Genomic DNA, 15,021 nt, shown 5'->3' on the forward strand with positions numbered 1-15,021 from the left:
CAACGATAAAGTTTACCTCTAATATTTTAAAATCAAATTTTGAATTTATGTGTTTTTCATTAAAAGTTAATATTTTTATATTCTGTTGACCTATTCTTTTTACTCAAGTATTCTATTTTGTTTAACGTAAATTTAATGCTGTGAGAAATTGGCTGATGAGACTATTTTTATGAATTTTTCGCTGTCATCTCAGCATCAAAACAACTATAGTAAATGTTCTTAGAATAACTTTTTTATATTTTGAACACCAACACGTAATCCTAAATTCACATTTTTATGTAAGAACTGAAAATATTTGACAAAAAACCTTTTTCAACCAAGACATTTTTAATTTTCATTATATCATAGCATTAAAAATACAATAATTCATGATACTGTTCCCAAATTTTTGTAATAGCCTAAAAATTACTTTGAAATATGTAAACAGTATTCAAGTTTGAAATGTATTTTTTTCTGAGTTTTCGAAAGAGTCGTTATGTCGTTCGTGAAGTCAATTTATCTTTTTTTTTTAAAGAATAATACTGTTAAGTTTACGTTCAAAAAAGCATTATTAATTCTCAAACATATCACTTGATCCTTGCTGGTTGAGTTTTTTTCCCTCTGGAAATTTCGTAGCTATTAAAAGATCCTAATATCACATGTGCAGCACAAAGCGTTACACCATTATCCGCTGTACGAATAATAAACATTGCATTTTGTCTTCGAAAATCCTGCGTCCTTATCTTGGACACTCTCTTTTTAGCAACCCATTACACAAGCTTAGAAACATCAATATAATTGCATAATGTTTTAAAAACCTCAATAATGATCAATTTCAGATACGTTAAAAATTGTGATTTCTAAAGGTTGAATTTTTTTTCCCGATGCACACCAGAATATAGACTTTCGTCATTCGGGTATCAGAAGGGAAGGTTTGCTGGCCATACTCGCACCATAGTAAGTGAACTGACGTTGCTCCCACAGTAAGAAGTATAGATAGTACTGAGAAGAAAAGAACATCCATACCTTATCCAGTATTCGAACCCAATGCCTTTCTGACTTGAGATCAGCTTCCTTAACACCATACAACCCCGTCGCCAAGGTTGAAACTCAAAAATTATAAATTTTATGGGAATGTTGCGTTTTTAAAATATTAGTTATATTAACCCTTTACCGTGGTATAGCTGTTACCAGCTACCAGTTAATTTCCGTTTACTATCAACAAAATACGACAGCAAAGGGTTAAGCGTAAGAGAATTCGCAAGTGAAAAAATTCAGAATAAATCGTAATCATTATAATTATTTAATGTTTCTTCCTAATTAAATGCCAAACTTCTTATTTAAATATCTCTTCGCATTTGTTTCAATAATAATTTGTAATATTAAAAAATACATTAAAAAAATGAACAAAATTTAAACATAATCATTCTTAGAAGATAAAAAAATTCAAACTATTCTAATGCTTTACTTTCCTCATAAATGTTTTCAATTTTATTCATGTGACACTTAAAAATTTAAATTTTTTTTTATCATTTCAGATGAAACCGGGCCTGGTCTCAAAATTTCTATGCTGTGCGGTAGAATTAATTATGATCCAAACATTAGGAGTTGCCATATTTAACTTAAAGACATTTCCTGAATGGGCTGGTGGTAATTTGGAACTTTTGGCTGCTAACACAACCCAGCTGTCATTTTTGAACAGCACTGTTGGGACCCCATTGAACATTACTGATAATCAAATAAGATGACCCCTGTTAAAAAGAAATCGAGAATTAGTAATTAACTGATATGTGTGAATGAGTGTGCAAAATCTGTAAATGATTTGCGCATAAGGAATAATTATGTTGAGCATATTGCTCTGAAAAATTAGCATCAGCCACCCAGTTTTTAGTATTTTAATACCTCTACACTTTTAATTGTCATACTCTGCAAATAATTATTATAAAAAGCACATTTTTAACTTTTGAAACAAATGTAAATATGATAATGTGCTATGAGAGGGAAACCAAATGTGGAAAGCTTTACACATAGAAAATCGTTTGCTGTTTAGAAAATATACAGGGTTTACATGTAAAGACTGCCCTTAATAAGTATTTTTAGAGTCTTGTCAAAAATAACAAAAAACATGTCAATGTGGGTACCTAATTATCACGTAATCAGAGAAAAACGAATAGGCTATCAAAATCTGACAAGTCATAGTACAGGGAAGCAAATGCAATAAACAACAGAGGAGAGCTGAAAGACGAATATTAAAAACATCTTAAAGTTTAATTTAAACCTTTAATTTTTAACAAAAACCTATAATTTAATCTGTGTTGACATTTATTACATACACTGCCTGTACTGTAATGTATGATAGTTCCTAAGCACCTAAATAGAAATTCATCATCCCCATGTGTATAGTTTTTTGTATAATTTTTGGTAAAGATTCTTAAAGTACATTAAGGGTGACCTTTGTGGAACACTCTGCACGTATAGATTTAGACATGGTTAACATGAATTGTAAAATAAGACGGCTTGGCTATCAAAATCTGGCAAATCACATTACAGGGAAGCAAATGTAATATACAACAAGATAACAAGGAAACAGAGAAGGTATGAGAGACAATTGTTAGAAACGTCTTAAAGTTCCAAAATTAAACCTGTTTTGATGTTTATTACGTTTGCCTGCTTCAACTGTAATGTATCACAGTTCAAAAGCGTCTTTGTTTTTTTCTCGTTTAAATATAAATTTACTACTCCATGTGCATATTTTTTTCTGTTTTCAGATTTGGTAAAGATTCTAAAAATACATTAAGAGCGACCTTTACAGAGCACCCTGTACATTTAGATTCAGACATCGTAACATAAATTATTATATAGGATTGTTTGACTGTGATTTAGAATAATAATTAAGTATCATATTCCATAGGACTGAAGCAAACACTACAGGGTGGTCCGAAAGCACCACCCTTAGTATGCATAATTTTACTGCTTGTCGAAAACTAAGAATTAATTAGGTTCATAAACTAATGTAAGCGAGGAAAAAGCAAAAATATTGTCAAAATATGATGACTCATTATTGAGAACAGTGGAATTAATGAAATTTAAAGAAGTTTTGTCTCCTCTGAGTTTTTCACGCCATCAAACAGTTACTGATATTTTCAACCAAACCTTCTTGTATAATTATTCATCAGGATATGCAAATATTCTTTTTTTATGGCTTAAAATATTAATTCGTGACATTTTCTGTTCATTTTTAAACTCATAAAGATTTCAAGAAAAGATAAGATTTCTTTGAATTATATAAGAGTGCATAAACTAAAATAAAGTGTAGCCATCATAAAATTACAAACGAAAATTATGTAAATCAATATTTCTAATACGTAAAATTTAATATAGATTGTTTTCAAGTAAACACCAACGAAAAGGAAGTAATATAAAAATAACATGACGCAAATGATTATTTTTTATCTACTTCATTAATAATATTTTAGTAACATAGTCTATGTAACTTATCGATTTAGAATTATTTTAATTAAAACATTATGAAAGTATAAGTCAGTTACGTATTGTGCATGAGTTATTCAAAACGAAATATTTTTTCATGGGATGTGTAATAAATATGATTTTTATTTATTAGTCAAATATGTGTAAGTTAGTTTTCATGTTTATTTGAATTTCTTGTTTACCATTATAGGAAGATTTCTTATTATTTGTTATTGAAATCTATAGTTTTGTTGTTGACTCTGTCAAAAATATAAAAATGAGTTTTGTTGAATGGCTGAATATGGTATACAAAAATCTATATGATTTTCTTAAAAAAATAAAGTTACTTTTTACTTAACGGATTCTGCTTTATTCAAATTAATGTCAGGAGAATTGAAAATTATAAATAATCCTTTACTTTATCAAAAAACAATTACATCTTACAAGAGTTACAAAGTTTTTTTTTCATAAATATATTGGGAAATAGATTCTCATAAAATAAATTCAAAATGTAGAGAAAGCATGGAAAAAATTACAGAACAATGAAAAAAGGGAGAAATAATAATAAAAATAGTAAAAATCTGGAAAAGAATCCGAAAAAAGGGAAAAAATTGATTAAAATCCGAAAAATGAAAGATTATATCTCTTATTTTCCAGATTTTTATTAATTTTTTTCCCTTTTCGGATTTTTATTAATTTTCTTTTCCCCTTTTTTCATTGCTCTGTAATTTTTTCCATGCTTTCTCTCACTTAAACTTACGTAACACTGAGTTGGCTGCTCAACTCTGGTTAAAAAGTAAAATAAAATGTTGGGAAACGTATAATTATTAGTGAAAAATATCACCAGACATGGAGATTTAATAAAGATTTGAGTACTTTAGCTAGTCGGAAAGTAATCGCGAATTTTATTGTAATGGTTCTGGTTGTACTCTATGGGCCCCACCCTACCTGACACAGGAGACAGTCGATAAAAAAAAAATTTGTAATATTACTAAAGAATTTTTATTCGAGCATTTTTTTAATTTTTATTTCTCACTAAAACAGTCCCATTTTCAGTATTTTCACTGGAATGAGAAAAGTATGCATTAAATGTGTTTAATGCCAATCGCGTCATCAGATTGCTTCAATTAACACTGCAAAGATTTATTACCATCCATTATGCTGATCCATCAAAGCTTCAGAGTTACTATAATTTGCCTGTTTTAAACAGAAACAACGAGTATAATAACGTTAAAAGCAATTCCATCGCTATCTTGTACAAATAAAAATGGTTATAAATGGTATGTAGTATATTTTTCTTTTTAAAAAATTGTGTAAAGTGCATTTCAGCCATGTTTCCTTTTAATAGAGCTGAATAGAGTGACATTTTCTGTCAGAAAGGGGAAATTATATACGTATTTACAAAAAATTTTACAATTGATTTCGAAAGGGCCGTGATATCTCAGGGGATAAAGCGTTCGACTTCCAATGAGGCAAACTGGGTTCGAATTCCAGTGGATATCAATTCCGCATCCGGTTTGCACCGACCACAGCCTCAGTGGTAGACGGATCATGGGAGTCCCCTAGCCGTCAGGTTAACAGTGGAAGGTTCTCGTGTTCTTCCTCTCCATGTAACGCAAATGCCGGTTAGCTCCATCAAAAAGTATTCCATGAAGGCAAATTTCTCACAATACTCGATCCACGAGTTCCCTTGTCTTCTATATTGAGTTCAAAATTACACGTCTACGGAGTTGAACATAAAATTGGGCCAGCTGCTCAACGACGGATATAAAATATTAAATAAAATTGGTTCCGAAAGGCCTTTCTTAGTATACAATTAATTAATTAAAAATTTTAAAACCGTTTAAAAATTTAAGATAAATATGTATGGTAAAAAAATGCAGGTTAGATATAATTAAATATAGTTAGATATAATTAAAATAATATCAGCTTTTTTAGATACTTTAAAATTAAAGCATCTGATAAAACAGTCAATAATTAGTTAATGGGAGCTTTGTCACATTTAATAACAAAACAGATGAGTTTGTTAAAAAATATGGGTTTGTTAAAAATTAGCAAATATATCTATGAAAATTCTTAGTTAAATTCTGAAAATTAAATACAAAACAAATTTATTTCGCACTGTCGTAAACTTTTACTGTAATGTACGAAATATATAAAATAATAAAAATAAAGAAACTAAGAGTCCAAACAGGAATTAGATCATTTCATTAAAACATGAACATTTTAAATTTATTCATTTGAAAACTATTTAACATGTTTCGCCAGTTTACTTTTAATTCTGGCAACAAAACATTCAAATACTTAAATGTGATTAAATTTTATTTTTAAAGCTTTCAACAAAAATAAAATATTTAAGTTAAAAATAATATTGGTCGTCTATTTTCATTTCTTTCAGGAGAACAGATTTAATGAAATTGAATTTGTTAAATCTCCAATTAAAAAAAAAAATTGAAACGTATTTGCTTTACATAGTTGATAAATTATATGCAAAATTTGCTACAAATGAATAAATTAATTTCAAACTTACCTCACACAATCTGCTCCTATCGTTTAGATTCCATTTATCTCTGCAAATTCCATGCAGCAATATTTTACGTCTCTTTTATTCCGATCTCTAATAGGTAAACTATATAATTTAAAGCCAAAATCTATTTTATTTGAATCCCTAACTGTGCAATAACCAGTCATTGTAAATTTAAAAGTGTAAAACAAAACTTTAAAAAAAAATGCGAAAATAAAAGTAACAGATCGGTCGCAATCATACCTCGCAGTTCAAGCCAATCAACAAAATGTCGACAGTTTACCCATGTGATCAGCGGCAGCCAATTAAAATCGAAAGAGGCACAAATGTCGAAAGGAAAAGAGAGGCGCTACTTTATGTATCCAGCAGGGCTTTACATATAAGTAGTAAGAATATGGAAAATTAGATAAAATGCAGTTAATAACGAAAACTAAACATAGGTTCTGAGCCTATTTCTGTATAGATACTTAGTGTTTTAATTTTTGATAGTATCGGTATATTATTTTTCCTCGAAACTCTAAATGTGACTTATAATTAATGAGTTATTTTTGAATAGAAGTTTAACAAAAATCGAATTTTTAAAATGAAACAGATCTTTGATTTTAGAAGTGATAGTAAAGGATTAAAATGCATAGCTTATGTCATATTTAGTTTCTTTAGTAACTTTACTTCTATTAAACATCAATTCCATCTTTAATTAACTAGTTTAGCAATATTTTGTTTTTATTATCATTATCACCATACAAAATACAGCATATTTTAACGTAATGAAAATTTCAAAAAAATTTTAAATTTAAAAATTTATCTTTTTCTTAGGAGTGAATATTCTTTCAGGGGAGGAATCCATTTGTAAGTCATGATGCTCTCTAGTGACCTCCCCTATTTTATTTTTTTCCCTGCTTTCTTCCATTTTATCTTTGCATCAGGCCTAGTTTCCGTACTGATTTAGTAATATGCTTATTATCTTGAGTGTGAAATATCTCTAGTTTCTATTGAAAAAATAACAGAGTTTGGGTCTAGCTTATCACCAATCTGAATAAAAAAAATATTGATTTTAAAGTACATCTGTAAGGCAGAACAAGAACTTGTCATGACAATTAAACATTCTTTAAAATAAATAAAATGCACAGTTCAACGGCATAAATGAATATACTTTAACTAAAGTTTGAAAAAATTACTATAACACCTACGCAAGAAACGAAAAATAATCAAATGGTACTAGAAAATGATTGGTGCTCAACTAAAAAAAAAAAAAAAGAACGAAGAACAAAAAAAACATTCACGACAATTTGTAGACCCTTGACCAAAGAAATACAAATATTCTTCAGAGATTATAAAGAAAAATGAAATTTATTTAGAATATTAAGACAATTTAGTTCACAATAACTACACTATACAGTAATTCAAATTCAACAAATAATGCTATGTACACAACTTTACGCATATAAATATTTATAATTTACATACAACATTCACCTTTAATATACTATATTCAAATAGTGTCCTCGAAATATCATCACTAATTGGCACAAGACTATAAATAAAATCTCGTCGCCAAACCCCATTCAAAGGAAGACAATTTACTCTCCAGTTATAAAGCTGAACGTATTTACATATAATATTTACAAATGTTTCTAGTTCCACTATATCTATGAAACTATTATAGACTTTCTTACAGACAATTAGGGGAAAATGTACAAGTGTTGACTGATGTATCAGGAAAGAAATTTTGTAAAATATAACAACATGAGACGCCTTTTTTATAAATAAAGCTAAAGATAGTGAAAAAAAAGTACATGTAATATCATGTAAACGTTTCGATTCGGTAATGAAAATCTTTTGAGTTCAAACACGGATTGAAATAGTTGCCGAAGAAAATCACAAAATCAAATTTCAGAATTGAAATGGGCAGGTGGAACTATTGAGGTGTGTGAACAAACTTAAATAGGGTAAGTAAACAAAAGAAGAATGGTAAAAAAACAAGTGTGATAGGGGAGGGGGAGAACTTCAGGTGTTTAAATAGATAAAAATTAAAAGAAAATAGGTATCCAAACAATAGGAAGGAATAGGATACTAAAAAAGGTAATTAACTAAGTTGTTAGAACTTTCAAAAGTATGAAATGGTTCCAGCAAATCTGAATAAATGGATAGAGAGCAATGCTGAATATGATTTTAACAGTTGAAAACTCAAAATTTATGATCACAAACTCAGTAATGGAGAGTGGAGAGAGAAAAAAAATGGTTCAAATTTATTCAAAACTTTATTATTCTGGGGACCTATTTCCAAATAATAAGCTAAATCAAACTTTAATAGTTTGAATTAGAGAGGTTATTGGGTTGTGTGATTAATTTTCTACATATCGAATCGATTTTAGAGAGTCAATGATGTTTGAGGGACATAATTAAAACTAAACATGGTGTGAGCACAAAGGAGAAAGAGAAAGTTCAATTCATTTATTATTTAATTTCACTTTAAATTTTTCTTATTGTGAAATGCGCGGGTGCTAGCAAATTAATTTATAATAGTATAAAACGTAAACATAAAACTTTTGCACTAGCCTTAGATTAGGAGGGAATTCAATATAGCTCATGGTTAAGAATGATAGTTTTGTAAGCTCATTGGCGATAGTTCGAAGAACTCTTTAAGAACAAGATATTACAGAACCTATACCAGAATACACTTATTTTTAATAAAGATCTTTTATTACATAACCGATACTAGAGCATGTTTATGTGATACATTTATGCTTAGTTTCACTTTGCTTAGCTTTATTCATACACAGTACAAAGTTAAATTTTTCTTCACCAAGATGTCATTTTTTACGCACACAATATAGCATCATTAATGAAATGAACCAGTTCCAATAATACAAGTCATACTTCTGAATAGACTCTGGATTAAGCTCACTATTAGTTTAGCCGTTATTTCAGGTAGTGATACTAAATATTAAATTGGAAACTAAATGAATACAGAAGCTGTATTTCTAATGCATCGGTACTTCGTCCCATGTCAATGTGATTAATAATTCAATTCTTAAAATTATAGAGCAAATACGAAAACTAGAGTGCGTTTTGTGTTTAGATTAAACGATGAGTAATATAAAAAAATAACCCTCTTCAAATCATGTGAGTTGTAATTGCGGTTGAATTGTTGCTAACCTTACCATTTTATGAATCTTGAATTGAGAAATATTTTTTTTAAAAATATGTTCGTTATTATTACAGGAGAAAGCAAATTGGTTTTTGAAAACTACAAATAGGCTGGTTGCAGAAGATATTACATGAATATATGTATGCTATTTTGTAGTCAACTCCCTTAAAATATATTGTTAGAATCTTTGACAAAAATAATATAAGAAATTGACGCACATTAAAGATTGCAAATTAATCTTTAACAAGGAAAAAATAAAAACCCTTCAAAATCCACTGAATCACTAGGGATGAATATCAAATGAAAAATATCAAGACAAGTTTGCCTGATGAAACAATGTTTCTTGAGATAGCCTTTCAACTTCTCTTTGTTCAACAACAGATTTTGATGTTTTTAGTCCCGCTTTCCTCATTAGTGTTACGCAAGAGTTCGGTAGTTTTTTTGCATTCCTCTGTTTAAATACCATTTCTCAATTCCGAATGTGAGTACCTTTTTTTATTAATAAATTATAGATATTTAATTTTTTCTATTTAAACTTTTATTAATAAATTATATGCTGACAACATCTATTGACTCTAAAATGAGAAAAATGACAATTTCTAGAGTCATAATCATTAAAGTTCCTTTAAATAGAGTCTTTCCACTTTGCAATGATCTAAATACAAGTGGTTGTCACATATATTTAACGCATGAAATAGCTTTCGCAGAAAAGAGCCGTCTCTCCTCTCTCGATTATATAAAAATAAGATGTTCAAAATTCTCCTGTGATTGAATTTCTGTTGTGGTTTTTTAAACCATACTATTCTTGTTCAATGACAGTATTGATCACCAGACAAGCTCTTAATGAGATTGCTTTCAGTTAGGTAGCAGTAAGATTATTATATTATTAACTGCAACTTAATTAGTCAAATTAATCCAGAAAATTGCTTCAGTCAATAAACGCTCTCTAGTCTTAAAATACAGATGCAATAAAAAAAGAATGGAATACGAGAACCACAATTTAAATTACAGAAAAAACAATGTGGATGAAATATTGCAAAGTTGATAATGTTAACGATACAACATGTAATTATATACAAAGCATATAAAACTGATATGTAAAGAAAGTACCACATTGTCTATTACCTCGAACATAAATCGAACATACTAATTACCAAATATAAACTCATCCCCAATCTAATTAAGTAGCTGATGGGTCACACTTTACCAGTGAAATGTTAATGAAGCTGATTCGCCATTTGTTTGTTGCAATGATGCTTCTTTTTTCTTTAAGATATGCATTCAAATTCTTTTTCAATATTTGCCATCAATTGTTCTTCAGTCAAATCATAGCTTGGTGTTTTCAAATATGCACCTTGATTACTGGGAGCAGATCTAGAAATAGATAATCAAGATATTTTTAAATCATTTAGAATTTTTCTTTCGAAGATCTACTTCAGCTTGAATATTGCCCGGCACTACGGCTGTCAAGTGTAAACTGTTACTATTAAAGTTCGAAATCTGGTCAACCTGGACATTGTCTGGTAAATATAGATATTGTCCTGCAAATATACTTTAACTTAACCGCTTTGGTGTATTTTTGAAATATTTATTGGTAGCTCCATTTCCATCTCAAAACTTATTTCTATTTCAAAAACGGTATAAGATTTGGAAAAAAAACTTACAATGGTGTAGAGCATCATGAATTTTGCACAAATGCGATCATTAATCCTAAGATGAGAAACTTAATCTGACAAATTCTATTTCCCCTCCATTGCTAATTTAAATTTTAATGTATGTAAAAAATAGTTCATGCAAACCAACAGCAAGCCATAAAGTTCTAATTTCTGAACGAAAAATATAATAATGCAAACTTCCTAATTGGTTAATCCTAAGTTATCTTTCTCACAATTTATTTTCATTTTAATATTTTGAAAATTTTAGTATTTGAAACCTTATGGCTTACTCTATATTTGTCTGAACTCACTTTTTCTATACTATAAATTTTAAATTACTTATGGAGGGGAAAGAGAAATTGCGATGAACAGTTTCACTCGTAGTATAGCGTCCTCTTAAGTATGAAGATATCTTGTAAGTGCAAATTGATAATTTCCCTTCATAATATCGTTTTTCAACGTCACAATTAGGAATTTTGGATAAACAAATGCGTGTGTTAACAATATTCTTCAGTATTTATATCAAGTTTTTGTTCTATTAAATTAATTATCTTCTACATTTTTGTAATTCCTTTTTTCTCCATATCTCGTGCTGTTTTGAGGTAGACGTTAATGCCAAAATTTTTCACCAGATGACACTGTTAAAGTTATAGCTTAGTCATGCACGAGCAATTAACTACAGCAAGACAGCACTGTGTAGCTATAAATTCGATCGTTCTAAAGTTGAGAGTGGTATACTTTAGTAGGCATTCTGCGTATAAGTTACTATTTAATAAAAAATAAATGCATCGCATTTTTAAAAGTTTCAAAACAAGCTTTTACACAATTATTTAATTATTTTACGGATATATTGATAATAATTACCAAATAATAATGAACAGAAACCTAAATTAAATAACATTGATTGAAAACAAGTATAATAAATCAAATTGATATTCACGTTAAGATTAAGATCAATAACCTAATACTATAATCAAATGAAGAAGGAAATCTATTTTTACTAAGTGAAACTGAATAGATTATCACTCAGTTCATGAATCGAATATTTTCTTAATTTAACTCATACTATGCTTGTACATTGAAATCTAAAATTCTATGCAAAGTATGTTGGAGGCTTGTAATTTCGTTGAAATGCATATTTTAGAAGTCGTGACAGGCAGGGTGACATTAATTTTTATACGGTCATCGTCTCTCAATTTCAAATGAAGATCGTCCCAGGGTCGTTGCCATGGGAGTTCACTTGCGGACATCCACGCAATCCATATAGATCAAGGACGGCGCCAAAAGAATCAATTTTAAATACATACATTGCAAATTGAAGATTCCGTGTATATTAATTTATTACTCTTAATTTTACTCTGTATTCAATTATAAATAGTTTCAAAAATTGTATCTTAAGAAACACTGTTGGCATATCATAAGAATTTGCATCGGCGTTTAGTAAGGATTAACTAAATTGCACTAAATTGAATCTGAATTTTGCGAAAATTTTTTATGTGTATAGTATCTTTACGTGTAACAACAATATGTGGATATTTTCAGATAAGTGGATGTTTTCTATCGTAGATTTGATGACCAATTACAACTTCCTCGTTCTTCCCAAAAAGAATGATTGTTAAAAAACGATATTTTTTTAAATTTTTCAGTATTAGAAAATTTAATACATATCCATGACGGTAGTTTTTCATTTTTATACTGTAGTAAATAATTTATTATTAAAAAATGACCGGCATTTGGTTAAGGACAGTGCAAATAGTACCAGATGCATAAATGTTAAGTTGTGCAAAAAATGCTGAGAGCATGAGAAAAATAATCCATTATGCAAACTTCTTTTTTTGCGTATTTTGTGTTATATTAACGAGGCAAAATTTAGAAATTCGCATCCTATGGGCACAGAACTGTTGTAGACTTCACTGATTGGAACTTTGAACCAAATAAACATCTTGTTAACGTACAAAATTCTTTTCTATGATTTATAAGGCTGGAAAATTTTGATACATAAATTAAATTCAAAAGATCCCACAATCACAGATCCAAAGGTAAGTTAATAAAATCTTAGTAATAAACTACTAATGCAATTAAGCAGAATGTTTAAATTATTCCAAGTCTAAACTTTCAACACCTGTCAAAAAGTTGTTTTGATCATTTATTCATGTTTTCCTGAAGTCAAATATGTACAGAGTGCAAAATAAGAAACGGACCACCCTGAATAACTTTTGATATAATTATTGGATTTTCAAGTTCCAGGACTCAATCTTAAATTCTCGATTGCGTGATCTCAAACATGGTAATTAATAAGTGCAGACGATATTTTAAGTTACGAAATCAGACACAAAAAACATACTTTTTTTCGAGGAGTTCAGATTTCTGACACCCAAAATATAGGGGGTAGACGCTATCTGGGAAATACGGTCCCCATAGTTTGGTCAGGGTGGGGATTCAAAGTGCGAACCCCTTAATGTTAATTTTACTTTTTGCGTATTTCGCCATATCTCAAGAACTTTTTAGGCTAATTGAAAAAATTTTGCACGCACTTATAAAATTCGTTTTTCCAAAGATAATTCTATGCAAAAATAATTTTTAGTATAGATTTATTAATTTTTTATTATTTTATTAAATGGTAGTAGAGAAAATTTCGAATTGTAAGATATACAATTTTTTACATCAAACTAAAGCACGTAATTTTGCATGGCAAAAAAAATGTAAATGTAAAAAAAAAATCGGTAGAATAGTTTCTGGGAAATCGAATTTTAACTATAAAACATCTTTAAGATTCGATTTCTCAAGAACTATTCAACTGATTTTGCACAAATTGTGTATTTTGTCATGTAAAATTACAAATTTCAAATTGATGTAAAAGATTGCATACCTTACAATTCAGAATTTTTTCAAATATTATTTAATAAAATAATAACAAATAATAAATATTTATTAAAATAAATTTTTTGCATGGAATTATCTTTGGATTAACAAATTTTATAATTGTGTGCAAAAATTTTTCCATTCGTTTAAAAATTTCTCGAAATATCGCAAAATACGCAAAAAGTAAAATTAACATTAAAGGTTTCGAATTTTGGATATCTCTCCTGACCAAACTATTGCGACCATATTTTACAGATTGTGGTTACCCCCTATATTTTGGAGGTCAGAAATCGGAATCCGTCGAAAAAAAGGTATGTTTATTCAGAGAAAGTACGTTTTTGTACCCGATTTCGTAACTTAAAATATCGTTTGCACTAATTAATAAGCTTTTGGAGCTTTATCCCTTTATATTATTAAGAATGAGTCCTAGAACTTGAAGATCTGATCATTAAATTGAAAGTTATTCAGGGTAGTCCATTTTTTATTTTGCTCCGTGTACATCAAATTAAATTAATAACATTAAATAAGCATTAATCATACCGTGATCCGGTATTAATCTTGTAAGCTTCAGGACTAACGAGGCCTAACCTCCAAAGAAGATCACTTTCTTGATGGTGAATGATTCTTCCTGAAAAATAAAATTTATTAAATAACTTCATAGCGGTTTTGAATTACTTGTTTAAAACAGCAATAGGAAGTGGTGTAAAATAAATGTAATAACCAAAGGACTATTAAATTATAGACCATCGTTTAGTTTACTTAGCATAGTCCAAAGCAGAGCTTGACAAAAGTGTATGAATTGCAAGTAAAATAACTTGTAGTCAGGACTACAAGAAAGGATTACTTGTAATCTACTGACTACAATTACTAAAAATTTTGATTAAAATTTAATTTGTGATTAAGACATCTCTTTGATTACAAGTATTTATGAATACATAAATTCCAAACAAGAACCCATTACAGGAAATGAAAATCTATGATTCCTAGTTATCACAATCAAAACTAATCATGATCATTTACTTGCAGTCTTATTTTATAATTGTCTGTAATCATAGATTGCAATCATTTGTAACTTCGGTATGTTCTGATGCCGATTAAATTAAAATGAAACCATTTATTTTATTTAATCCTAATTATGAGCGTCGATGGCTCAGTGGTAGGCACTGGACTGTCATTGAACAGGGGTTCGATCCCCAATGGCGGTTTAAAGACCACCCAGCTTCAGATCGATGGGTACCAGTCTGTCTGGGAAGTAAAAGTGGTGCTTGCGCAGTGTTAACCACATTGCCACAGGCATACCGTTGGTCACGAAATTGTGGAGCCTTAACCTCTATGACCCCCCCAGCCCACAATGGGCTGTTCCGGGAATGATTTCCTTTCTT

The 15,021-nt window shown here is 29.3% G+C and overlaps 2 protein-coding genes across 4 annotated transcripts in view; one reads left to right on the forward strand and one right to left on the reverse strand.

Annotated features, from left to right (window-relative positions):
- LOC107439516 (Na(+)/citrate cotransporter) overlaps positions 1-3,805 on the forward strand; it is a 57,843-nt gene extending 54,038 nt beyond the window's left edge. For all 3 annotated transcript variants that reach the window (XM_016052149.4, XM_016052148.4, XM_071177426.2), the window contains one exon: positions 1,518-3,805. In XM_016052149.4, coding sequence (XP_015907635.1) covers positions 1,518-1,727 — 210 coding nt within the window. In that variant the 3' untranslated portion in view covers positions 1,728-3,805. The remainder of the gene's footprint in view (positions 1-1,517) is intronic.
- A 3,531-nt stretch (positions 3,806-7,336) lies between these two features.
- The window catches only part of LOC107439510 (uncharacterized), a 47,212-nt gene continuing 39,527 nt past the window's right edge, over positions 7,337-15,021 (reverse strand). The window contains exons 5-6 of the mRNA XM_071177433.2: positions 14,180-14,267; positions 7,337-10,496 (exon numbers count right to left, since the gene is read on the reverse strand). Coding sequence (XP_071033534.1) covers positions 10,391-10,496; positions 14,180-14,267 — 194 coding nt within the window. The 3' untranslated portion in view covers positions 7,337-10,390. The remainder of the gene's footprint in view (positions 10,497-14,179; positions 14,268-15,021) is intronic.

This window comes from Parasteatoda tepidariorum, chromosome 2, assembly GCF_982258835.1.
Source record: "Parasteatoda tepidariorum strain Cologne lab strain chromosome 2, Ptep-v5.0, whole genome shotgun sequence".
Lineage (NCBI taxonomy): Eukaryota > Metazoa > Arthropoda > Arachnida > Araneae > Theridiidae > Parasteatoda > Parasteatoda tepidariorum.